This window comes from Bubalus bubalis, chromosome 3 (genome assembly GCF_019923935.1).
Source record: "Bubalus bubalis isolate 160015118507 breed Murrah chromosome 3, NDDB_SH_1, whole genome shotgun sequence".
In the NCBI taxonomy this organism is placed as follows: Eukaryota; Metazoa; Chordata; class Mammalia; order Artiodactyla; family Bovidae; genus Bubalus; species Bubalus bubalis.
The window spans coordinates 68,506,054-68,532,595 of record NC_059159.1 but is presented as its reverse complement, the minus strand read 5'-3'; the positions used below and the strand labels follow the sequence as shown (position 1 = coordinate 68,532,595).

General features: G+C 54.1%; 1 protein-coding gene across 1 annotated transcript; it reads left to right on the top strand.

Moving 5' to 3' along the window:
* Positions 1-4,383: 4,383 nt before the first annotated feature.
* Positions 4,384-7,528, top strand: HAND2 (heart and neural crest derivatives expressed 2). Its single transcript, XM_006063754.4, has 2 exons — positions 4,384-5,079; positions 6,414-7,528. The coding sequence occupies exons 1-2, from the start codon at positions 4,525-4,527 to the stop codon at positions 6,510-6,512; spliced, it is 654 nt and encodes a 217-aa protein (XP_006063816.1). The 5' UTR covers positions 4,384-4,524; the 3' UTR covers positions 6,513-7,528.
* The last annotated feature ends 19,014 nt before the right edge of the window (positions 7,529-26,542 follow it).

The window sequence follows — 26,542 nt, the reverse complement described above, 5'->3', positions numbered from 1 at the left end:
GTTCTGGGGTTCCCCTCCCATAATAGCATTATAGAGATTAACAGGAATGCCCAGAGTCACTTCTACTACGTCGGTTAGGAAAATAAGGTAAAACGAGACTTGAAAAACGCTGAGGGGAATTGAGCCATAATTCCCGTAAACATAAAATGTGTGTTTATGGCCCTCCGGCCTGGTTCTTTTCAGGTCCAGTTTATTTTGAGTTCTCATGAGCAAAACACAAGATACAAACTGCCCTTGCCTTTGAAATAATAAATACCTTGAAAAGATCTGTATTCTCCCTTAAAACAGACTGAAGTTTTTAAGAAAATATTTAGTTTAAAGCAGATTGATTTTTAAAGTAATATCTCACAAGCCCAGAATGCTTGCCAGGGCATCAGTGCCCCCCTCAACCCCATGCCCTTGGACCCTTTTCCAGGCAAGGGGGTGGGGGTGAGGGGAAAAGAGACAAGAGACACAGGCCCAAAATAAATGTTGGACCCCAGTTCTGTCTGCTTAGCTGAAGAAGGCAGTTGTGATATCATCAGTTACAAGGATCTCAAACATTCCCCCAAAACCAGGGCTGTCCCCCTCAACCCATGAATTGGTCTCCCCACCTGGGAAAGACTGGCTGCATCTTAGCTCAGGGCCTCAGAGGAAGGGAAGTAGTTAGAACACCCTCACCTTTGCAGGATTCCTCCTACAGGCAACCCAGGCGGCCCCAAGCCAGCAACTTCTCAGCTGCTCGGGAGCCCCTGGAGTATGTGTCCCCTTTCCCAGAGCAGAACACCAGAGGCTACCGTAGAATACCCCAGGATGGGGTCTGGACTAGGAAACCAGGAACTTCTGCCTCCTACCTTTCTTTCCCCACTGCCCCATCCATCACCACCACTACCATCACCTCCATCTCTAGTGCCCCAGAAGGCACAAGGCATCTAAACTGGGGGCACACCTGACATGGCATCTTTGCCTCACAGCTTTTCACGGCAGCAGCATAATCTAGCAGCCCACTAGAGCGGCAGCAAAAAGTCCCAAAGAGAGACGGAGAGAAAAAAGTGGACTCGGTTGGCTGTACACCCAGAGTGGAACTCAGCCCCTTTGGGACCCTAGAGTTCTCCCACTTGTCCCCTGCTTCCGGGGCCATACGCCTCTGCATTTTGGCTTTCTGAGAATCATGAAGTCCCGGACCCTTGGATCACATTAATTAACTGATAATGACACTGTCAGTGAGGACCGAGGTTCAGATTAGCATCTTTTACGACTTTTTTTTCCTGTCCCATGTTGTCCATGTCTTTTATCACTTGCCAACTCTCTGGGACCATGAGGGGTTTTGTCCATTTTTTGTTTGTTTCGATTAAAAGAGCTCGAGGAAGGCTGGGAGTGGCGAGTCCAGATGCCTTTGCCACGGAGGCTACTCATCCCTGGTAGACACTGCACCTCAATCCCAGCTCAGCCCTCTGCCTGGCCTCTTCCACCTCCTTTCAATTTCCCAAACTCCCTCTGGCCGGAAAGCCTGTGTTTTTTTATCTGGGTGCAATCACCTTACTTTTGTCTATCTGCTCTCAAGGCCTAGATGTGTTTTTATAAACAGACTTCTTTATTTTAATGTATCAAATGTCAGAGGATTGAACTACCAGTATTTACACATTCAGGGTTTACCTTTCTGGTGAAAATGCAGACCGGACCCTGACCACACTACCCATATTCTTTCCTTGAAGAACAAGGTCTTTAAAAGACTGTCCTTGTGCTCCAAACTGCAGACCTGCCTAAGGTGGAGGTTCGAAGCTCTAGGCGGCTTTTTGTTCTGAGCCCAAAGGGCCCAGCATATCTGGTTTCAGCCACTCCCCACCCCTATTCTCGGTTTCAAGACCTCTGCTGGGGGCATCCCAGAAAACTGACCCTTTGCTGAAGGGACAGGATGGGCCCTCATGGTGACGCTCAGCCAGCTTTCTACAGCCCCCTCTGGGTTCCTTTTCTTCTCCTACAGCCTGGCCACTGAAAACCTAAAACATGTTTGTCAAAGCTGTGCCCAGGGCTCTGGGTACCCCCAAACCCTGCCCTCTATTCCTGCAGACCAGGCCTTCCATCCCCAAGCCTGTACCCAGCAAAGAGTGGGCAGCACGCAAGCAAAGGACTGTCCTTACCAAGTTCTTGGAATGGGACTCTGCAGCCTGGGGCCTGACTCTGCCTGCCTCCCTGGGACGAAGCCCACGGTGGGGTGCTTGGTCTCCCCTGGCAGAGCCTGGCAAGGCCCAGCAGCGAGTCCGAGGCCGCAGCGCCCGTGCTGGCGCAGGCACACCCCGCGTGGGCTCCCTCTAATTTACGGCCCTTGGGCTCCTGTTGACATTCTTTTCCACACCGACCCTTCGGGCGGAATCTTCAGCTCCACATCAGCCTAGGTCCAAGGCTGCCGGCTAACTCCCGGGATCATTTCAGCTCTTGCCATCGTCCACCCCCCTCCCCAACCCCCAACCTCTTCTCAAAACGGCTGAAGCCACTCGGGCGCCGCGGTCCCGGTGCCCTGCGGCCCGGTGACTTACAAGTGGAGATCCATTTTCCGTTCTAATGTGTTCAAGATCACCAAGGCCAGCAGTCTAAACATCCACGAGCCGTCCTCCCGGCCTGCCTCTTAAACTGGTGTTTAATGGTTCCCCTCCGATAACTAAACCTGCTTTCCACACATGCCCGCTTTTATGGGAGAGGTAGGAATGCGGAGATGTATTTATATGTTTGTTCATAAAAACTGAAAAATAAGCTCTGAACACGCTGTAAAAAATATTCAGTTACTTACCAGACAGGCTAGTTAAACCTGGGAAACACCGATACCGGCCACACAACAAATTCGGGGAATCGAGGTGCCCTGCGCTTTGAAACCGCCCAAGGTCTGCGCTAGGGCTGGCGTCCCTGCAGAACATCGAAATAAGAGTATTTACAATCTTGACCGTTGGTCCCGGGGTCTTCACCACGATTTCCAAAAGTAGCCACTATAACACAAGCTCCCCGAGAGGGCCCTGGCCTGGGTAACGAGGTAGGTAAGTCCAGCGACGCAGAGACGCGCGTTTCCAGTCTGTGCCCAGGTCAAAGCCGCAGCCTTGCCCTGCGCCCCGCGCCCGCCTCGGCCGGCCGGCGACGCACCTCCCGGGGGGTGGTTGGGAGGGGGGCCGCCGCCCTCTGCCTCTCTCCCGCCCAGCACAGAACTGCGCCTGCTGCTCTGCTCTTGCCTCTTTTACCTACAAAACACTTCGAAAAGCAATATCTGCTTCCTTTTTTTTAACCAGAAAAGAAAGCGGAGTAATACCGTACCTGGTTTAAGATTCTTCAGTATTTGAGACCTGGGGGAAAAATATTTTAATAGTGAAGCATCTGTTAAACACTTGCATTAACCTCCGGCTGATAAAAAAGTTTTTTTAACCCTGCTCCCCCCCTCGTTTTAATTATCTTCTGGTTATGAAGGGGCAGCCAATCCTGGACGAGGACCTCGGCAATTAGCAACAAGAACATCAAAAAGTTTTATTGCGGAGAGCGCGAGGCGCCGCCCCCGCCGCCCCGGGATTGGCGTGAGGAGCCTCTGACGACATATATTAACCCGAGCGGCCCTAAAGATGTAGCTGTACATGGAGATCTTGCTGGGAAAATCCGCTTCCTCCCCTTACGGCGTCCAGTACCGGAGAACTGCCGCCGCCGCCGCCGCCGCCGCTGCCCGGGAGCTCCCACGGCCGCCGCGCAGAGCCCTCCGCGCCGCAGCCGCCGCCTTCGCGCTCCAGGGGCCTGCAGGGCCCAGATCCTTCCCCGGAAAGGAGAGGATCTGAGAAAATGGATGCACAGAGACCTCTCTGAAAACCCTCCGAGGGAGCCCGAGAGGAGCGCGGAACACGTTATTCGCAGCTAAAATTACGTTCAAGGACCAAAACAACAACCAAAAATTTCATTAAAACAATAAGCGCACAAGAATCCAGATCAGGCTGGTGGGGGGGGAGGGGAAGGGGCGGGAAGAGGAGGGTCGCATGGAGGTAGCTTCACAGTGAGCAGTCGACCCTGCCGCCTCCTTGCAGAGCCGGGCCGGCTCCTCCAGCCGCGGCTTTGGACTCGCCCCGGGACTGCGAGTAGCCGCGGCGCCGGGCACGCCGCCGGGGCGCGGAGCCCGGCGACTCCACCGAGCAGCCCCGCGGGAGCCGGGGCACCTTTGCATGAGCTCCAGAGGACTGTGCCTGCCCGCAACCGCCCGGGAAGCAGGAGTCTCCGCGCGGGCCGTGGAGCAAGGCGGGAGCCGGCGGCGGCGGCCAGGGGCGCACGGTGCCGGGACCAGCTCGCCGCGCCCTATGGGGAGCCGGCGGCCGCGGCGCTGCTGAGGCGGGCCCGGCGGGCCAGGCGGGGGGCCGGGGCCCGGGCTGCAGCAGCCCCCTCTGCGGCTGCCGGGCCGGCCCGGGCGCCCGGGGGCTGGGGGGTGGGGGGTGGGGGAGGCCGCGGAGCGCCGAAGCGGGGGCCCGGGCCGAGGGTGCGGCAGGGCTGCGCGCACGCTGGGGCGCGTGGAGGGGCGCGGAGGGCGAGATGAGTCTGGTGGGGGGCTTCCCCCACCACCCGGTGGTGCATCATGAGGGCTATCCGTTCGCCGCCGCCGCCGCCGCTGCTGCCGCCGCGGCCGCCAGCCGCTGCAGCCACGAGGAGAACCCGTACTTCCACGGCTGGCTCATCGGCCACCCCGAGATGTCGCCCCCCGATTACAGCATGGCCCTGTCCTACAGCCCCGAGTACGCCAGCGGCGCCGCCAGCCTGGACCACTCCCATTACGGGGGGGTGCCGCCGGGCGCTGGGCCCCCAGGCCTGGGGGGGCCGCGCCCGGTGAAGCGCCGGGGCACCGCCAACCGCAAGGAGCGGCGTAGGACTCAGAGCATCAACAGCGCCTTCGCAGAGCTGCGTGAGTGCATCCCCAACGTGCCCGCCGACACCAAGCTCTCCAAGATCAAGACTCTGCGCCTGGCCACCAGCTACATCGCCTACCTCATGGACCTGCTGGCCAAGGACGACCAGAATGGCGAGGCGGAGGCCTTCAAGGCAGAGATCAAGAAGACAGATGTGAAAGAAGAGAAGAGGAAGAAGGAGCTGGTCAGTACCAGGCGGCAGAGGGCAGTGGGGTGCGGGGGAGCGGGGATCCCGGTCTCTTTCCAGCTGGGCTGAACGATGGCCCGCCGCGTTCTCTGGCAGCTCCCTAAGCCAAGTTGCTTGCACCAGGTTGTGGTCAGAAGGTTTCCCGCAGAAGCAGAGAGGCCGGGGGAGGGTGTCAGCATGCGGAGGAGGTTAAGAGGGATGTTTTGCGCTGGCGATCTTCTTCCCGGGTTATCGCCGTGCCCCCAGGCACTTAGGGCGGGCCTCGCGAACTCCAGCTTGATCTTTCGATCGTACTGGCCTGGACCCCTCTTTCCTCGTCCTTTCGAGCCTTCATTCGGCCTCCAGTCCGCTCTTGCTTTCAGATGTTTGTAAAATAAGTTGCTCAGAAGCACTTGATTCCAGTTATTTCACTACTGGTTGCGTTTCCTCTTCTTGAGAACGAGGCAGCCACTGATTCTAAGAGTTTTTGCGGTGGTTCTGATTACTATGCCGGGAAGACGTGAAGGTGAACATAAGTACTTCAAAATGCAGCTCAGTTTCTCTCTGGCAGTGATGTTAAAACGTGACTTTCCAGATGAGGATTCTTGCTGGGTATTTCTGGTTTTGTTTGCATGGGCCTTTACATTTTAAAACAAATAGTAAATATTATCATAGTCATTGTCATTGTTCTGAACAGCAACACAAAGTTATAACTGAAAATTAGTTTTCTCAGATTCCTGACCAGGTGCCCATAGGTGGTGGAGTTTAGAGCAGGGATACTGCCATGAAGAGCCTGGAAAATAATTCCATTTGTCGAGGTTTTCTTCCTTGGGGCCTTTGGCGCTTTTGTTGCTGCAAAGTCGAGGGATCTCCTGTAGCCCGGGGTTTCAGAGGCCTTGGAGGAGGCCTAGGAGGCTTTGGGCGGACAGGCCCAGGCCGAGGCCGAGGCACCTCTCCCCATCTGCCTTAGAGCGCGGGTCTGGGACTGCAATTGAAAACAGGGAAACCAGACTGAGCGCCGACCCCCGCTCGCGCCCCTACGTCTGGAGTTAGAGAGAAGGCCCCCAGTTCCTCCATAAACGACTTGAAAACGGGTGGTTGTTTATAAACTCGCCGACCTGGGAGTTGAGTGCTGCCGCTGCACGTCGGCCTGGGCGGTAACTAGGACAGCGCCAGCCTTCCTAGCTCTTCTGCAGGGGCCGGTACTTGAGGCCACCCCACCCGCGGTCCTTGGCTGGCTCTCTCACTGTCTTCTCTGACCGGGAAAGCGTGGGGGTTGCGTGGGACCGGATCTCCTCTCTGATTTTCTCTTTCTACTTTTCTCCCCCTCACCTCACCTCTTCTCTGCCCAGAATGAAATCTTGAAAAGCACAGTAAGCAGCAACGACAAGAAAACCAAAGGCCGGACGGGCTGGCCACAGCACGTCTGGGCCCTGGAGCTCAAGCAGTGAGGAAGAGGAGGAGGAGGAGGAGGAGGAAGAGAAGGAGAGCTCCAGCAGGGCCCAGGAGCTGGATGCAGACCCAGGACTCCAGGCAAGCTCTGCGTGCTCTGCTCTGAGGACTTCCTGCATTTGAATCATCCGGTTTATTTATGTGCAATGTGCCTCCCTCTCTTTGCCCCCCTTCGAGGCATCCGATCCCCACCTTCCCCTCCAAAAAAAAAAAAAAGTGGATATTTGAAGAAAAGCATTCCGTATTTTAATATGAAGAGGACACTCCTTCGTGGTAAGGGATCCCGTCGTTGTCTTGTAGAGTCTCTGTTTGTGAATGTTTCCTCCTGCTGTGTAGACACCAGCGATGCTCCCTCTCCACTTACCTAAACCCTTCCAGATAAAGACAGCGGGACACTAGTGTGTATGTGAAGTGTATCTTTAATACTTGGCCTTCGGATATAAATATTCTTGGGGATTATAAAGTTTTATTTCAAAGCAGAAAACGGGCGGCTAACATGTCCGTTGGGCTTTCCTGTTGGCTTGGCGGTAAAGAATCCGCCTGCCAATGTAGGAGACTCGGGTTCGAACCCTGGGTGGGAAAGATCCCCTGGAGAAGGACCTGGCAATCCACTCCAGTATTCTTGCCTGGAAAATCCCACGGACAGAGGAGCCTGGCGGGCTACAGTCCATGGGGTCGCAAAAGAGTAGGACACAGCTTAGCAACTAAACCACCACCACAATCATGTATGTTGGGGTTAAGTGTCTAGCGCCACAGTTCCATCTGATGTGGTTCCCACTTTGAAGATGTTTCCAACAGCTCCTTGTTTTGTGCACTTCCGTCCTCTAAAATTAAGTGGAATTAATATTGAAGGTGTAAACGTTGTAAGTATTCAATAAACCACTGTGTGTTTTTTTTTTTTTTACAAAACCCCTATCTTTTAATGGTTGATACCTCAAGAGAGTTTTGAAAACAAAACTGTTATATTTGTTTTCATTATATTTAAAATATTCAGAAGTAAACTAAATTATCGTGATTGCCTCTAACTTTGTTTGATACAGTCAGTGGTTCGGATCAGTCATCAACGTGAGCAACCTTGAAGGCAGGGCCGGCGAGGAAGCCCTTTAAAAAGAGATGACCTTGGTGAAAGTCCTGCCAAAGGGCCTGGGCTCCATGAGTCCTGCCTCCTTCCCTCTGTCTCTGCCTCCAGGAGAGCACCAAGTGGTCTGTAGAAGGAGGGTCTGGGCCGCAGAGAGGCCTAAGCCGTTTGCTCCAAAGGTGGAAAGTTGTCCTGGTTGAAATCAACCTGAAATCAACCAGACACCATGTGGTAGGGGCTTCGGGTTTTGTTGGAGGAGCCATTTTCGGTGGAGGAGTTTTGGGGAGGAACCTAGCCCTTATTGCAGCAGCAGGAGCTAGTCTAGGGTTTTTAATTCAAAATATAGGGCTTTCATCCAAGTAAAGGGGAAAAAAGACCAGGAGAAAGGAAAAGAGGAGGTTTTTGCTGGTCGTCTCGATGTGGGGTAGGTGGAGGGGGCGGGGGGGCGGGGGGGGGGGGGAGACTCCTCTGAGCCGCCCGGGGGAGGGGGAAGGCCCTCGGAAAAAGTCCATGATTAGGTAACAAGGAATTCTACGTCAAGTAAGAAATCGCGAACTCGACCGAGGATTTAAAGAGGGGTGAAGCTGGCGCTAGATTTACAAGGCGTTATAGGGAACTCAGTATTAACCGCGCGGTGTCTGTAGTCCTCCCGGCCGCAGGCCAGTCCGGCCAAGGGCTCCCTCCCCCGCTGCCAGCCGCCGGGGCTGATCCCGCGGCCGGAGGTTTTGGCTCGGGGAGTCTAGGCACCTCCCAGGAGGAAGTCTCCAGCCTTCTTTGCCCGCGGGCCTGGTCGGAGCGGAATCTCTGCTCCAGGAGCTGGAGGAGCTCGAGTGCCGTAAAGGGCTCGGCAGGCTGGGGAAGGGGAGCGGAGGAGGAAGCATTGGGGGTACACAGGGAGGGGAGAGAAGAAAGGCAAAACGTATTAAAAAGCGGTTTTGTTTCATGAGACGCTGCGCCTTCAAATCTGTTGTGAGGGCGGCTTGCCAGAGGGTTTCCACCTTGGAACCCATCCTCGGGGTGATGTTCGTTCGCACCCCGGCCCCGGGCACTGACTCTCCCCCTCCATCCCAGGGGTCCCACTCCGGCCGGTGCCGCCTCTGAGCCCCTCCCGGGCCACCGGCGAGTTCGCTAGAGCCAAGCTGCAGGCTTTCCGAGCGGCGCTGCGGGGTTCTTCTGCGGGCGGCGGACGACGTGAGGGCGCGGGGTTAGAACAACTCGGCCAAAGCGATCTGAACTTTCTCCCCTCGGGTCAGCGGGCGCTGGGCCGACGTGGTGGGCGCAGGGTTGTGTTTACAGACACTTGCCTTTGTTTATAGCGCTGGGGGGCGGAGGGAGGCGCGCCCTGATTTTCTATTACTCTTGGGATTCCTGTCCGTTTGACCGAGTGGCTCCCTCCCTCTCCTGCCGCCCTTTGCGTCTTTACGCTAATCCGTTCAAGAGAAAAGATGCCGGAACCTACTGGTGGAGGGAAGGAGTTTTTACCAAGGGCGTGGAATGTACGGTGGTGGAGGAAGTGAGGTTTTCAAAACAGGAGTTATCTTCACGTGCCTGCGTGCCCGTGCGGGCCTGGGCTGGCTGGTCTTCCTTGCCATCTGGGCCTTAACGCATTTCTAGGGGGTTTAACACTATCTCTGGTCTGTTAAAAGCCAGCAGAGGGAATCAGAACACCCCGGCAGCACCGTTGCTACGAGGCCGCGGGTTGCTGCACGTGCGTTTAAACCCGCGCTCCAGAAAAGACTCTTTTGTCTGGCCTGGGCCCCCGCGCTGCCCTCCTGCCCGCTCGCCGCGCTGCTTCCTAGGGCTTTGCATCTCCAGTGCTTGGACACCTCCAGCACTTGGACCTTCCAACCCACCGGCAATCCCAACGGGCCAGACATCCAGCAGACCCGATACCCAGAGGGGTGCCGAACCCCCTAACCTGACGCCTCAACTAGCAAGACACCCCACATGTCGTCCCACGTTGTCAAGTACCAGGGCACCAAGTGGTGGACTAGGCAGGCGTTTCTTCTACGCTTCCATGCTTTTCTCTTCTACACATTTCTTTCCCTTTTAACTCCCTTTTTCCTTTGCTTCCAAAAAAAAAAAAATTTCCCCCCAAGCTCCTGCCTTGTGGGACTGGCTAAAAGGCCTCTGTTTTAATTGCTTGGATAATGTGGTTGCTGCCATTTTGTTAAAAGCAATCACTCCTGCAGCGAAATCACAAGCTCTCTAGACAGGCCGGAGCCGACAAAAATGCAGGATTTGACGTTAAAAGCTAAATGGGAAGCTGGGGCGGCGGAAGGTAAATTGATGGTGGATCTGGTTGTCAGGGACGGGCCCCAGACCGCCTCGCAGGCCGAGCGCCTGATAACCCTGGAGCACTGCGGGCCGAGGGCTCGCCGCCGCGGGCGCGCGCCCGCGCGCGTGTGTCCAATAGACCCATTCTCAACTTCTTGGGAAGTAATTTGGGAAACTTGACAGAGGGGGACCTGACCACACACCCTGTTTCCAGCCTCAATTTTCCAGAACTTTTCGCCAGGACAGGACACTTACTGTGGCTTTCAGAGTTTTTTTTCAGGTGGAAGTGCCAAGAAGATGACAGCAAGATCACTTGGGAGTTCTTGCCTTCTGAATCCCAGGACCACACTCTAGGGGGTCGGTGGGCGACCCCAGCCACGAGTCTGTTAGCCAATAGGTCTGGGCACGTAGGAAAGGTGAGCCTCTCACCTAAGCTGCCCTTCTTTGGGCTAGCACGACCAGGAGGCCTGGTCGTCCCCGCCCTGAGGTGGGCGCAGCCGTGGCGCCAGGGACGGAGCCTGCAGGCAGGCCCCTTGGAAAACAAAATGTGCATTTGAGTCGGGGCTGGAGGGCGTCTGGACTCCTGCCCCTTCACCTGGACCATTGCTGGCCGCCATCCGCGACTGGCCGGCGTGGTTGAGGTCGCCAGAGGAAGAGTGAGTTGTGTGCACCCGGACTTCGCTGGATAGGGAGCCGAGGGAGAGAGACAGCTAGATGCAAAGCCACACAGAGTCGAAGGAGGCATGTGAGCTGCTTCCGAGAGACTAGTTTTGCAGAGAAAACCGGAGCCAGATGCTAGGGCCCTAGGCGCGTGTGTGTGCAGCGGCAGTACACTAGGCACGCGGTACCACTCTAGCCGGCGCTGCGTTTGAGCCGTGGCTCTACAAAGCGCGGGAAACAGTTCAGCGTTTCCTGTCTTCAGCAGCGCTAGTGGCTCCCGACTTCCTCCTCCACTGCCGCGCGCGCTCTCCCTCTGCGCGAGTCCCACCCACGCGCCTGCATCTGGACACTGGACTGGCGGTAGGTGACGAGCCGAGCGACCCAGGAGAGGAGGCGCGGGGCCTGTGCCCCAGGGAGGGCTGCATCGGGATCCTAGGCGCCGCCTGTCTTGTCCGGATCTGTTGACCTGAGGGGACCCATTCGCTCGACCGGGCTTGACTCTTCGGGTCCATCCACATCCTCGCGCGGGGAGGGGGCGCCGACGAGGGCCCAGGCCTGTGGAAGCCCGCGCACCCCTCTGAGGAAAGACCCCGGAGAGGCCCCGAGGCCGGAGGCAGCCCGCTTCCCCGGAAGCCCAGCCGAGCTGTAGGATTTACGTCCACGGGGCGGGGGGAGGGGATGAATGGGGGAACCAAGTGTTTAACTGTTTGGCAAGAGAGGGGCAGCTCTAGGAGAGGAAGACTGCGAGCGCGCACAGCCTGCAGCGGGTGTCCCAGGGCCAGGCTCAGCTTCCCAGAGGCGGCGGCGGGTCGGCCGTCCAAGGACGCGGGGCAGGGACTCCCAGGCACACGGACGAGCGTCCTCTCCCGTCCCCTCTCGCCCTCCCCAAGCCAGCCCCGGTGCAGGAGCGCGCCCCCGCCTCTCCGCTGAACCGACTCCCCCGCTATACACACACGCACATTCCCTTCCAATTCTCCCAGCAGTTGGGCCGCTTTGATGATCAGATGGTAGAGCCCTGATTACAAATTTATTCCCGGCCGCTCCGTCCGTCTTTATCTCCGCTATTAGGGCCATCTGGGAGTGATTAGCGCCGCGCCCGCGCCCGCGCCCAGCCGCGCTGCCTATCTCGCCGCGGCGCGGCCGGAGCCGGGCTGACGTCAGGGCAGACGGCTCGGAGCCATCCCAGCCAAGCTGGGTGTAATCGGCGGCCGCGTGGCCAAGTCCTCCCGGGCCAGGCCGGCAGCTGGAACGCGCCGCCCGTCTGTGCGCGGGGACTTTCTCAATATGTATTTTTAGTCCAGAAGACGTTCTTGTTTTCTTTTTTTTTTTGAGATGAGGTGGGGCCGGTGAACGCTTCGGCGGGGCCCGTCCCCACTTTAAATTTGCCAGCCCGCTGCGTCTGATGCTTCTGGCCTGGGAAAGGCTCCTTTGGTCCTGACCCTACCGCGCGCTCCTCCGCTATCCCTGCGCTGAGGTGCTGCTCTCCTACACCAACGGCTGCGGCCCCTGCAGTGGTGCCCATGCAGGTCGGGCTGCCAGGAGGAGGTGGCTCTTAGGGGTGAGGGGGACGGGTCGTTCTCCTGGTACTGGGACCCGTTTGACCCTTATACCCCTCGAGCCAAAATAGTGAGTTTCTGCCCAGCTGGGCGGCTTGGGAGACCCTGATGATGGAACCGGAGGTCTCTCCAGGCCTCTGTCTTTGCACCTGCTATTACAGCCCAAGGATCTGAGGCTCTGGACTTTCTCCTGCCTCCCCTTCCCCGCTCAGGAGATGTCCTTGACACAAACCCTGACAATTTCCCAGGGAAGGATGCCTTGGGCAGCTTTGTTCCCTACTATGTCAGTGCCCAGGGCAGAGGCTGGGTATATTTAAGTAACTCCTGCACCGGGAGGAGAATATCCCTGACCTCCCACCCTCCTGCCCTGTGGCACTGGCCTGATCTTTGGTGTAATCCAACTCTAGAACCCTTTAGGTTTGAGCTTCCCATCCTAGTGATCAGAAACCTCTGAAGAACCTGGTAAAATTATACATACAGCCCCACCTCCACCAGAAATTCTGCTTCAGCCAGTCAGGGTAAGACCTGAAGTCTTCAGCTTTCAAGACACCCCCAGGGAGTTAGGGAACCAGTACCTAAGGCCACACACATTCACTACAACCAGCCCCTCACCCATGGCACTCTGGAGGGCCCACGTGAAACACGACAATTGGTGTGGGGATGGCTTTCTCATGGAGGAGGGCCAGGACTGCATTATTTAAAGTCTTTCCTGGGACAGAATTGGCCATATCACGGATCAGCCCCACACCTTGATTTAACTAAGCAAAGCAAAGATTCAAAAAGCCAGAAGATGTGATTTATTTCAGCACAGGCTGCAAAGGCCACGCTGAGCATTTACTCAAAGGCTACAGATAATTCAGCCAGAGGGAAAAGAAGTCGTATCCCGTGATTTGAGAGTAGTGATGAGAAGATCTATTGGGGGACTAAGGGTATCTAAAATAAACAGGAGATGCAGTTGAGAAAATTTCCCAAACGTTCACCTCTCTTCAATTCTTCCAGGCAACTCAGTACAGCAAACTCCAAAGTGGTCTTGTAATCTAGAAGAGAAGAGAACCATTTCCTCCTAGGTTGGTGAAAGCATCACACTGAGAGGTTGGCGCCCCCTCCCACCCACCCATATCCCTAGCACAGAGGAAAGGAAATATGGGGGTGGTGTGGGGATAGAGAATGAAGCTTTTAGAGATTGGATCCTTAATAAGTGGAGGAGAGTGTACCTATCTGTGCTTAAGGCCACACCAAGTAATTCCCCACAGCGCTGGTTAGTGGCTTCTCCAGGTTCTGCCTTAATAGTGGAGACAGGCCGTTTTCTGAGTCATTCAGACCACTCACAAACAAACAAAACCAAAAACACATCACTTCTTCCTGTGATACTGTCTTGCACTTAGCATGCATCAACTTTTACTTGAATTAAATGGGATGAATCAATGTGGCCCACAGGCCCAGAGAATGAATCCCTGTTTGCATTTCTAAGCAAAGGAGACAGGATTGCAGGCAGCTAAACCATTTACAGAAAGCATCACAGGGTACTCACCAGCCCCCACCCCAACTTAAAACCCAATTTTTTCAAATAGTATATTTAATGCACAACTAATCCTGAACAACCAGACTCAACCTGGTATTTCCCTGTGACCAGATGGAGGGTTTCTGAATGTCAGTCCTCATTTTAGCACCAAACCATCTTTCAATTCGTTGGTGAGCAAGAACTCAGGAGTCAGGGAGACGTGCAGTTTTCAGTAGGACGTGGGGTCATTTGCTATTTGCTTGTTTGCTGCTCTCCCTGCTGAAAGAACTTAGAGTAAACAGTGCACTTACTCTGGCAGAGAGTCTTCAACCTTCATGCCTAGAGAAGAGGCCAAAAAAGGTATCATTCTAAATTAAGATGGCACTAAATACTTCTTCCCTTCTGGAAAGAAGTAAGCCACTATGCCAGTACAGGATTCCCTTCTGTTTAAAGTGAGTTGTTGTTGCCTTGGGCTGACATTTTGTCTTTAGGGTAAGGCAGCCACACAGGAAACAAAAACTGTGTGTTGCTTTTATTTTTGAAGAAGAAAACTCAGACTGACTCTGTGAGTAGAACTTGGTCATGAAAGAAAACTGATGCGGTTTTACTGGGAGAAAGTGGCCGCGGAGCCGCCTGACCATCGCCTTCACTTTGCAAATCTGGTTTTCATATTCTCGCTCAGTAATCACCCAGAGCCATAACTGTCTCTGAAATTATTCATTAAAGTCATTTTCAGGGATTCTCACAGGATGACTCTTTTACGTTTATGATCTTCTGAGAGCAATGACATCAGCCTCTGTCTCTTTTCCGCTTTTAATGAATGTGCTAGGGAGACACGAGGGGCCAGGGCTCTGTCCGTGGGGAGGGAGGGGGCGGGCGGGGGTGGGGGGGGTGGTGGTGGAATTCACCAGCCGCTCTGCTCCCGGCGCGGTCAGCTGAGCCCGGGCGCGCGCAGACATCCTTTGATTAAGGAGGGTATTCCGGGGAGTGCAGGCTGTGCAGAAGATCACGGCGGTGCCCTGTGGTGCTGTCAGCAGTGACAGATCCCAGATGGGGCCGCTACTGTATGGCAGATTGAGTTTCTCAGCCGAAAACTCACCCTCCCTCCTAAACGTCTTCAAAAACCTTCTCCAGATACTCCAGGTCGCTTCGTGTGAAACTGAAAAAGTCCAACACCAAAGTTGGTTTTGCTTGCTTGCGTGTGTGTGTGTGTGTGTGTGTGTGTGTGTGTTAGGCTCCCCCCGCCCCGACCCCTTCCTTTTCTTTTTTCTCTGCACGTCCTCCTCCTCTGAGCATCTTAGACCGGCAAGGTTACCAGGCTGCTAACGGCGCAGACTGGCGGCCCTGGTCGTTCGTGTTCGCCGGGCCCAGCGCCGCGCCGTCGACTCAGCACCCAAGGGCCCCGAAGGCAATCCGGTGGGTAGGGGCGCGGCGTCGGGGACGTGAGGGCCCCTCGGAACACCCCAGGCAGCCGGGGTGGACTGCATGGGGAGGGCGGGAGACTGAACCTTAGGAGGAAGCAGAGCCGCTTGGCCTGGCCCCCAGCTTCCCTCCCGCGTTTTTCCCGGGTGGAGCGCCGTCCCGCCCGCCGGGACAATTTCAGGGGCCGTACAGAGCCTGGGAAGGAGGCGGGGGCTGCCCTTCGGGACCGGGAAGGGCGTGCGGACGGCTCGAGAGCCTCGGGCTCGGCTTGAACCGGGGCAGGTAGCGGGGACCGGGGCGGCAGAAGGTGGGCCAGGGCATCTCCCAGGTAAGACGCGGCGCAGGGAGACCCAGCTCTCCAAGCCATCAACATCCGCCCGCTTGAGAGCTGCCTGTCTGGGTCCCAAGTTTCGTATTCCTGGACGCACATGAAGTTGGAAACTCCTTTGCAGAAACTACTCGACTTATTTTAAACTTTTATCTAACAATTAAACAGCCCCTTCGCTATCTCTTCGGAAGCGATGGAGATTGCTTCCGAGGTGCTGTCCCCTCCCAAGGGTGCCCAGGCAGAGGGGGGTGGGGGGAACGGGAGAGGGTGAAAGGCGGAGCGCGCGGAGCACCCTGATTCTGCTCCGATTTCTCGACCCCAACCATCCAGACCTCTTAACTCAGGCACTTGGCGTGCTCCCACGGGCCTGGGGCGGAGGCGAAAGAGAGAAAAGGAAGGACAGAAACCTGGAGAGAGCGAGTTTTGCTTTAAAGAAGGCATTGGTTTCTCCTTCAGAATACCCGTGCAGCCCCCTCCGCCTACTCCCACACCCCTCCGAGTAAGGGCAGCTTGGAAAGTCTCAGAACCGCTTACAAAAGAGTCTCTATGGAACCCGGAGAGGAGCTAAAAATACCGCAGACGCCAGGCCCAAGGTACTGGGGGTCGGAAGAGAGCTGGCGGCCTCCCTCGGCCCCGGCTTGCCCTGGAGGCACCGCCTTCTGCACCTCGAGGGTTGGCCGGGGCTTAGCTGGGCGCCCACCCGGCAGCCACTGGGGGCATTTCCCCGTGTCTTTGCGCCCTGATGACCTGGGCCTTTGGTAGCCGAATCTTCTGGTGCAACTTTTGAAATCAGAGGTCATGCTTTAGACTGTCTTCGTTCTGCCCCCTCTGCAAACTCAGAATAGAGGTAGGACCACTACGTCCTATTTTAAGTCAGTAATAACCCGGTCTCTCAGTATTCCCTCTACACTTTGTATAATGATCTGTATGGATGTATGCAGTTGACTGCAGTCCGGGGACAAAAGATGAGAGAAATCTGTGAACCCCCTATTACAGCCCTCTCTTGGGGAAAAACAATCTGACAGTTCTTTCCCCTGGTCATCAGGTAAAATCACAAAACTCTTTCTATAATAGCAAAACACACATTGAATTTCAAAACTCCCGCTTGCCCTCTTTAGAAGGCAGCTTTTATTTTCACGGCCCACGCTCGATGAAAGTGGTTTATTTTGATTTTTTTTTTTTTTCTTGTACCCACATGCCTTGTAAAAGGTTCCTGTGCACGGGCCTGGCCCCCCTCTGATGACCGCAGGGGCCTTGCTTCCAGACAGCAGCCCCCGCCGTTCGGTTTTTAAGTCCTCGCCTGGAGCCGAGGTGTAATTGCGACCCCGCCCGAGCCGCGAGCCTCCCGGGGGGACTTTTGGCCAGGCCTGTGCTGGGGCCGGGACCTCCCAAGTGGCGGACCTGGGAGCGGGGAGCCGCGCGGCCCTATCCCTCCCCGCCCCCTCCTCCCCCCCCCTCCCCGCGGACTCTGCTCCTTTGCTCTGGGTCTCGGTCCAGGTTGCCCTGGGCGCACAGCGTTTCTCTTCCCCTCCACTTTTTTGGTTTACTCTTGCCCTTTTCCTCTCTAGCACCTTTTTACCGCTCTCCCCGTCTCCTTCACGTTGAAATCCCAGCCCCAGAGAAGCAGAGTGGGGATTTATCGGAATCTGGAGAGACTAACAGAGCCTCTGGCCCCGCGGGCGCCGAGGCGGAGTCGCAACCGGGCGCGCTTCTGCGTAACGTCAGCGCGCGGGGTAATTTACCTTCCCCGGGCGTCTGTCAATATGACTAATTTCCACTGGGGTCAAAAAGCCTTTCTCCGGCAGTCCATCTTGGAACGCTCTCTTACGCGGCAGACCGGGTTAGTTGTTTTGTTTCCAGCCCTAGAAATAAATACTCTTGGGGGCGTCCCTGCGTGGGGAGTCCGAGAGTAGCAGAAGAATATATACACGGTGTCAATTAAAGGCAGTTTTCCTTGAACTACGAACTGTGATTGGCCTTAAATGACAGCGACCTGCTAGCCTTTTAGTTCACATTACCTAACTCGTCCTTGATACCAGTGCTTTCTTTAGAAACAGGAAATCAGAAAAGAGGGAAATAATTATTGCTCCAGTTTCCCTCTGCGGCATGTAGATCCCTACTGAAACATTTTCTTCGCGTTTCGGGGTGTGATTTAAACATAATGTATGCGCGCGTGGCTTGCTAATCTGGCCTAGACAGACAATATATCATCCAGGTGGTATTATACAATAATTTCAAAATTGCTACCGACTGCTTAAGTGTGAAATCAGTGCTGCGGGTTGAAACGTCCTCCGGGACTCGATATAGGCAGCGAGTTGATGTCAGTTGCTCTTGGAGAAATGGGCTGAAAAAAGCCAGGGTGGTGGATGGTGACGAGGTATGCACGTCTGCAGACCCCAGTCCTGTCTGGAGCAGGGCACCTAGTCGCAGTTCTTGGGTGCTGGAGGAGGTAAATCTTTTCAATCCAGGTCTACCGGGAAGTGAAAGTCGCCAGAAAATCCATTTTCCTTCTTCCTAGGCTCTGGCACAGAGGCCCCAACAAGGAAACTTTGCTGAGTTAAAATGTTTAACAAAATCTCTTGAAAAAGCATGTCAGCCCTCTACCCACTTTGTGGCCTGTAGCAAGTCAATGCTTGGACCTTGGGCAGTTAGGAGCTTCGGTGGACCCACCGGAAACCTAAGAGCTAAGGCAGAAGAGAGGAAGGCACTCCTAGGGCTCCTCCACTCTGCCTGCGGGAGTGGGCAGCGGGCACCCTCGGCCAGGATCCCACCTCCTACTAAGACCCGCTTATCCGCACCCCCAAGGCGAGAGGGCGTGCGCGTGCGCAGACACACACACATACCCTCCTTGCCTCTCTCATCTGTTGGTGCATTTATGACCTAATGAAAGTATATCCTTTAGGGAAAAGACTGTCTATAAAACGTGAAATATGAAGAACCCGTTTGGATATTCCCACTCTCAGCCAGACCTGCTCTTGCAGTCTTTTTTTTAGCACAAACACCTTGATTCCTTCTGTTGCTTCCATAACCACACTGTGAGTTTTACTAAATGATGATATTTGGCTCTAAAAGTGACCTCTGCACATTCCCAGCAGGAGGAAAACTCTCCAGCCTGAAGACATTCATTTGGAGGAAGACCTGCCTGGAGGAGGGGGTGGAGGGAGGAGGGGGTAGAGGGAGGTGGGAGTGGAGGGAAGTGGGGGAAAGAATTGTACTTTCTATTCCTTGTCTTTGGAAAACCCTGACTCCACGTGTTCAAACTGCCGATAACAGCTGGAGAAACCAAGGGCTCTTTCAACTCCCTTCCCTTCCTTCCTGCTTCACTGGTTTCCCCAAATGCCACCTTTTGTGGGTCTCACAAACATTGCCCTGTTCTTTCTCCTGGCCCCCCTGCTGAAATCTTTCCCATTTTCTGACATAACCAAGTAGTACCTCCTTAGAAATTACACAGATGACCACCTGTTTTCATGGGAAAAGAGGGTCTGATTCTGTGTTTAGGGGAGGTCTTGTTTATTAACATGAGTGAGTAGAGCAGAGATAATCTCCCATGTGGTTTTTCTATATACCGTACCTTTACATAAAAGTTTTTAAAAGTTCCTTTCATTTTGCAATTCACCTTTGCCACAGCAATGGTTTAAGTTGTTTACCATCAGGGACTGTGCCCCCAGAAAAGCTGCAGGCGGTGTAAGCTCCAGTGTGAGCTGATGAGATGGGTTGCCAGTTGGGGTGGAGTTGTTTATTTGCACATTTAAAAACTTTTTATTGAAGTATAGTTGATTTACAATGTTTGTTAATTTCTTTCCCATTATGGTTTATCACAGGATATTGAATATAGTTCCCTGTGCTATACAGTAGGTCCTTGTTGTTAATCCATACTTTTTAAAGCACATGGCAGTTCTCACTAAAAGTTTTTTGGCATCCAGGGACTATTTAATGATCTGGGGATGGAGTGTGGGTTGGTTACTCCACTCACTGCTTCGTTGATCCATTAGTTTCTGAGTTAATATCATTAGATATTCTGAGTTAATATCATTCCTCTAAAAATTTTTACTCTCTTGTTTGGTGTAGGCTTCCTGAGTAGAATTAGCCTAACAAGAATCTTGCAGTTGGTTAAAGCCTAGGGCAATGGCAGATTGCCACTGTGACGTGTTCAGCCCACCCTGAGAAGGGTAAGAGTGGGAATGTGCTGATAGGCAACCATTTCTGAGAAAGGGTATCCTCTTCCTTATGCAAGAAATTGTCCATTTTCAAACGTTATTAGGAAGTGTCAGTCCTTCAAATGTGTTCTAGCTCAGCCTTTCCCCTTGGCACTGAGGGTTTGGTCAGTCCTGCAAGTCAATGTTTCTAGTGATCTGGCTTAACTGGATGAGCCAATGGCTTTCAATTGGCCAATATTCATTTCTGAGAACAGGAGAGGAATTACCTTCTGCCTGACCTAAAGTTCTATACTTCTATATGTGTGTGTGTGTGTGTGTGTGTGTGTGTGTATGCTCAGTCGCTTCAGTTGTGTCTGACTCTTTGCAACCCTAGGGACTGTAGCCCTCCAGGCTCCTCTGTCCATGGGATTCTCCAGGCAAGAATACTAGAGTGGGTTGCCATTTCCTCTTCTAGGGGATCTTCCCCACTCAGGAATCGAACCTGTATCTCCTGCACTGCAGGCCAATTCTTTACCGTCTGACCCATCAGGGAAGCAGAAGGCCCCTATACTTCTGCATTAAAATACTATTTTCTGGTCAGATTTCCAACTTACAACCCATGGAACAAAACAGAAAGTTTATTACATGTTTTTCAATCCAATATTCTCCATAAATGGACTCTAGATCCTCCTACTCAAGATACGATATTATGTCTAATAGTACTCGGCATCTAGCATCTATCATATATATTCTGAGATTAATTTCTCATGAATAGGCAGTACACTCTCACCGTCCAAAAATATACAAAACGTGTATGTGAATAGCCTTTCTCTTATCAGTCCAGTTTCTTTCTCATTGTTATTAATTTCTTTAACAGTCCTCCAGAACTCCCTACTGCATAGAAAAGCAAATAGGAATGGAATTGCTATGAATCCAGAAGGCTGCAGTTTACTCCATTTGTATCTGTTCTGCTGATCAGGAGGGCTTGGGGGATGGGGGCAGATCTCTGGAAGCTTTGAAGAACTTAAAGAGGCTCATGTCAAATACAATCTGGTCACGGTGTGAGATGCCTCCTGACTGTAATTTTAAAGTATCAATGAAAGAGAAGACAGGGCACATGCAGAACAAATGATCCCTAAGGCTCCAAACTGTGTTGCTGAATCCAAACAGTAAGGGAAAAGGGAAGAAAGAAAGGAAGAAAAGCAAACATAAAGAGTGAGGTAATCAAATTTAGAACTGAAAAAAGAGTGGTTTCTCATTTTTTGGTGTGTCCCTTCCCCCCAGTTAAATTTCAAAGGACTAAATTGTTAGGCATCAAGTAAGTCACAAATACACTTCCTCCTACTTTCAGAAAGGTTCTGTAATGTTTTAGTCTGTAGATATTTTGTATGGGTTACAAACGGAGTGGGGTGCAGGGGTGAGATTGGGAAATGCACATGTATTTTAAAACAACTGAGATAAATTCTGTAGTGTAACAAGTTAGTATATGTAGATTTGATAGACCTCAGGTATTTTGTCCTCTGAAATCTAAAGAGACAAAAACAAAGCCAGAGTTGACAGCTCCCTATACAAAGCAGATGGCACCTCCAGCTACATCAGTTACATTAGGGCAGCTCTCAAAGAGGCTCAGGGGTCTTCCTGTCCCCGACCATTTTCTATCTAGGAGTCAGATGCAGATGGAGAAGAAGACATGCCTTGTAGGAAAAGTGCCATACACAGGGCCCCCTGCCAGGGATGTGGCCAGTTCTGCTATCTGGGGTGTTCTGTGACTTTCTGGTACCTGGCCAGAACTGCAGCTGCTAAACTGGCTCAAGTCAATGGTGGAAGCCTCCTCACCATGCTTTCTTCCCTTATCCTTGTCCGTGGGGTTGAAAGATCTTCAGCTTCTTGATGAAATATAGCTATTACTCTATACGTGTGTGTGCACGCATGTGTGCATGTGCATGTGTGTGTGTGTGTGTGTGTGTTCAGGGATGGGGTTATTAAGAATTCACTCTTTCTATTAATGCCAAAAATCTCTCTTCTTTCACTTTGTTATTCTTCCGGCCCCTGTCTCATAGTAATACGAGATGCAATAATGACAACAAAGCTCACTGCTGATTCTCTTGTCTGCCTCTGAAGAGATTCTTGCTTGTCCCTCTTAGGGACCCACTGCCAGGTTTTTAGCCTTAGTTACTGTGGTTAAGCCACCTTCCGAAGCAGGGGTAGCTTTCAGATCACCCACTGAGTTCAAATGATGTTCTGGTAGGACTAAAGGGCATTGGTAGGTGAAAAGGACCCCAAACCCCTGCCCCCTGCAGCCCCGGAGCTGTTCATCAGACTGGAAGCCTAAGGCTCACATAACTCTAATTAGTGTGCGCATATGTTGGCTAGCCTCTTGGCCAGTTTTATGAGGTTTCACTGGCAGGGCTTGAATCAGCGGGTCAGATGAGGATTAAGGGTCCTAATGAATCATGTGACCATAAGTGGTCTTGGATGGTGGCTGTGATCAGACCTACCCCTGGTGTTCTCCACCCTGAGGCTCTTTTCGTTCCTGGAAATGAAGGCTGGTCTGGGAGGAACCAGCCAAATAGGGCATCAGCAGAAGTTTAAAATGTCCTTATCTGTATCTTGGCACCGAACATTACTAGAATGTGTATGTATCTTCAGTCGTTCGGAAATTCAGAAGACAAGTTTTGTCTTAACTGTATAGAATTTCAGAAGTGGGACTTTGGAGTTCTAACCTTTTTCACAGGTGAGAAGACTCAGGCTCTGAGATGCTTCTGGTCCCTGGCCAGCACAAGCCACTAATGAGTGAAACTGGGGGTGGTGGGTTCCTCTCCTCATCTTAGTTATTTCTAGGGGTCTCCTATTTAAGAGAAATAAGGAGGAGATGGCTGCCGGAAAAGTTTTGAAGAAAAAAAAAGGAAAGAGATGTGGAGACTGAGGCCGGAAGAAAGGTCGCCAGAGAAGTGATAACCTGGGGGTGGGTTCCTGGAGGCCGGTCTTCATATTTCCTAAGAGTCTTTACTGGACTCCACGACAGCTATTGGAGGCTGTTTTCACAGATACTTTGTCCTCCGTGTGTGTGTGTGTGTGTGTGTGGTGTTTAAGCCAGTCCAGGAAAACACTCTTTTCTCTTGGGAAGAAGGAATGATGTTTCCAAAAGCAAAGCAGTGAGGCAGCTCTCATCAAAAGCGCTGGTGGATCTGGTGACAACACGGACACGCGCTTCGCTTAGAGCCTGGGAGTTGTCAGGCGGCGCGGAGGCCGCGGGGGGACAGCCGCCGGGCCCCACGGTGAGCGCGCCTGGTTCTGCTGCGTCCCTGGCCGGAGAGAGGCAGCGACCGGGCCAGGGAACTAGCGAGGATTCTTGGGGAATCGCGGAGGGAGGTTGTGGATCAGAGAAAGGCGAGGTGGCGACGAAGAGAGCACAGGAGGAGAGATTGCGCGGTCAGGAAGCCCGGCTGCTGGACTCTGCGTGCAGTCAGTCCACCGCACGGCTGATGCGGTCCACTGTCCTGGCTGAAGATTCTGCTTGGGCGCCTCTCTGGGTGAAGGCACCACCAGGGTGGCTCTTGGTTTTGCAAAAATTCGCGCTTTTAAAAACAAATGTTTTTTCATTCTTTGAGCGTGGGTTTCGGTGGGGTGTGAGGCTGAAGATTCTCTGGGGCCTCGGGAGCCATCGGTGGTCTTCCCTTAAGCCTCAGAAACGGAACTGGACAAAAATAAAAATCAGCAAGGAAACTAAACAGCCCCCACAAACCATCCTTCCAGGGCTGGGGAGCTGTATTCTGGCCTCAGCGGTCAGGTTCGAAATAAATGGAGTCCTGGCTTGAATTACACCCTGGGGACAGCATTTTAATGTAAATATAAGATATGCTTGTCATAATCACTTGCGGGCTCCGAAGCACCACTAGAATCTCCGTTTAATTAAAGGGGCAGGAGAGGAGAATTACCAGCCAATTAAATCTGAGCCTATTTGTAATACTCCCTCCGCTGCTGCCGACTTTAAAATGCGAAATGACTTTGTAAACGTGCCCGCATATCAAATTTTTGAATGCAGGTGAAAACTAAAGGAGTAAACCAGGGGGTCAGGGGTTGGGGGCGAAAGAAGGACGGGGAGAAACTCAGGCCTCCGGGCCGAGGCCGGGGCGCCAGGCTGCCTCTTCCCCGGCGCCTCGGATCCCCGCGCTACGGCCCGCGCTCGGAGCTGGACCACGAAGGAGGCCATTTCCTCTCTTGGCAGAGGTTTCGACTTCTCTCCTCCCGACTGATTTGCCCGCATCTCGCGCATGTCTCCCACAGCAGGCCGAACGCCCCAGGTCCGCTCGCTGGGGAGGAAGTGAGCTCACGGGGCAGGCTGGCCCGCGGCGCCGAGAGGCTTGCGGAGCCCGGGGAGGAGCTGCGAACCCGGCCTGCCCGCCGGGGCCGCGCGCCCGGACGTGGTCTCAGTCGCGCACTCGGTTCTTCACAGCTATGGGTGCAGGCGCGCGGGGAGCGACTCGCGAGGCGCAGGCCTCCGGGACAGAACCCAGAGGCTGGGGCCTCGTGAGCACCGGGGTCCAGCAGACACGACCGGGTCCGTGCTGCCCCAGCCTCCAGCCGCGCGGGTGCGTCCCCGGCTGAGCTGCGCGCTCCCGCCCCTGCGCGCCCACCTCCCCTTCGCCTGCACGCGCGCCCCTGCAGACGTCCGGTCCTGGGGATCCGATTTACCTTGCGAACGTGGAGTTTTTCTGGGGCCACCGTGGCCACCCACTCTTGAACACGCTCAGTCCTCGCGCTTCAGAAGAATGAGCTGAGGATCCTTCTCCCAATCTTTACAGTCTTCCACCGCCAGCGCCGGCGCCCCACGGCTCCGCTGCAGTCCTCTCTGGAAACGCGGACAGAGCGAGGCAGGCTGTCTCGGCCAGCACGAGCCCCCGAAAGCCCCGAGCGAGCCCTACGAGCGTTTCCAGGTTGACAAGGCGCCTGACGATGCAGGGGGTACCTGTCCAAACAGGGCCTTAGCACCTCGTCCTCCGGGCCGCGATGCTGCTCCAGCCGAGGTCGCGGAGCGCGTTTGCGTCGGAAGAGCTGGCGACAATCCGGAACCCAGCTCGGAGCGGGTACCTCTCCGCTGTGCGAGGAGAACGGGACCCTGGACTTCCTCTAGGCCTTGCTGGAGGGCCCTGCTCTCACCCGAGGAGAAGGTGTCTGGGTGGCACTTAGCGCCGGGCGCGATCCGTGGCCTGGTTCCTGGTGGTTCGGACGCCTGACAGCGTTTGGGGGAGGCCCAGGAGCTGTGTGTTGGGGGTACGGGGTTATGGTCAGACCGCGAGGACCGGTCCGCGTCTCCAGGGCACAGTGGGAAAGCTTGCCGGGTTTGTGTGCCACTGATCTGGAATCGATTGGAGAAATTTACATCAACTAGGACCTCGCCTTTTCGCCTCCATCCCACCTCCTGCAGAAAACACCCGCACACCTCATCTCTACCCAGTGGCTGGATAGGTTGTCCCATAAAACCAGTAAAATCTTGTTTTCCACCTAACCTACCGCGTGCTGGTTATCTATTTTAAAACTCCAGGTCTTTCTCTGTGCACTCAGTAGGGAGATGGGGAAGCCGCCTGGTGTCAACCTTGGCAAGTTAGGAGGGGAAAGCGTCATCGAGATTTCCTGGGTATGCTACCAGCTGACCTCCCCCCACCTCCCGAAGTCTCGACGCGCATCCCATCCCCTCTCTGGTCCCTAATCTCTCCCGGCAAGTCCCCTCTGCGGTCCCTGGCCACCGAGGCGCCTCCCGGCCCAACGCACGGGGCAGCCAGACTCCGACTCCGCCCTGCAGGCCAGGCCGCCACGGAGGGGCCTCGCTACTGGCTTTGGAAACTACGTTTTCCCACAGTATTTCACATTCATATTACTTTTAACACCCTGTTAGGCAGTAATAACACTGAACCTGCTAAATACTTCCATGCACCAAGTCAGCCCTCCCTCAATCACAGCCTTCATGGGCCTTCTCCTGGTGAGGAGATGGCTTTCTCAGCCCGTGGCCTTGTTGGCTTCCTTCTCTCCTCTCCTGAGATCTATCTTCAGACCCTAGGAAGGCGGTCCTGGTGGTCGCTGCTGGGAGGGAGCACACAGGTATGGAAGAGGTCTAGTCCTGGCCTACAAGGGCGGGAGAGGGGATGGTTTTTGGGGTAGGGGGAGGAAATGGATGTGGGGACTGTTCCAGGTTTTGATAATTATGTGCTGCTAGCTGGGCGATTGTTCAATGAACAAAGCCTTGCTTCATACCAGGAGCAAGACAAGAAGTAAAACCTGGCCTGCACAGTAAGTCCTGCCTTTCCTTCAGGAGCCTGGGGCCCAAGGGGTAGCATCTGGACACTGAGGGGCCTGGGGTGGGGGTGGGGCTACAGCCCAAGACCAGGCCCAAGAGCTTCAGAGCAGAGGAGAGGTCAGGTAGGTGAGGAAGCCCGGCTCCCTGCACCGAGTCACTCTTTGGCTGTTGGGTGGCTTCTGTGGAGTGGCACTTGCTCCCAGAAGAAGGGCAGAAGGAGACTTAGAGTCCAGTGACAGTGCCCTGGACCCCACTGGGCACAGTCAACAACGTGGTCCTGGGCCTCCCCTGTGTCCCAGGCCTGGGTTCCCTGTGTGTGCTGCAAGGTATAGTTAGGCGGCACTGAAGCAGGACTGAAGCAGAGGTCCTGAGCTTCAGTCTGAAGAGTCTGGGGAAGCTGAGAATGATCCTCTGCTGCTCCTCAGGATCCCACCTCAGTTCTTCCATCAAGGGAAGCGATGATACCTGCTTTGGTGGGGGTGAGAAGGACATAAGTTCTAAGGCGAGCCCCTTATGTGTGGAGCAGTTTGCAGGCTGCATATTGTTTCATCTTCACCAACTGTAAGAGGAGTATTTCCAAACCCTGTGTGTCTGCAAGGAAGCTGAGCTGCAGAGATGAGAGACCTGGCCAGAGCCATGGATCTGTGCCTCCAAACATACTCCAGGCCCCCTACTACCATTCAGTAGTAGGTAGTTCTTCTACTACCTACCTACTACATTCTTCTAAGGGCCAAGTCTCCTGGTGACCTTGACAGGGAGTTGAGCTGCCTTCCATG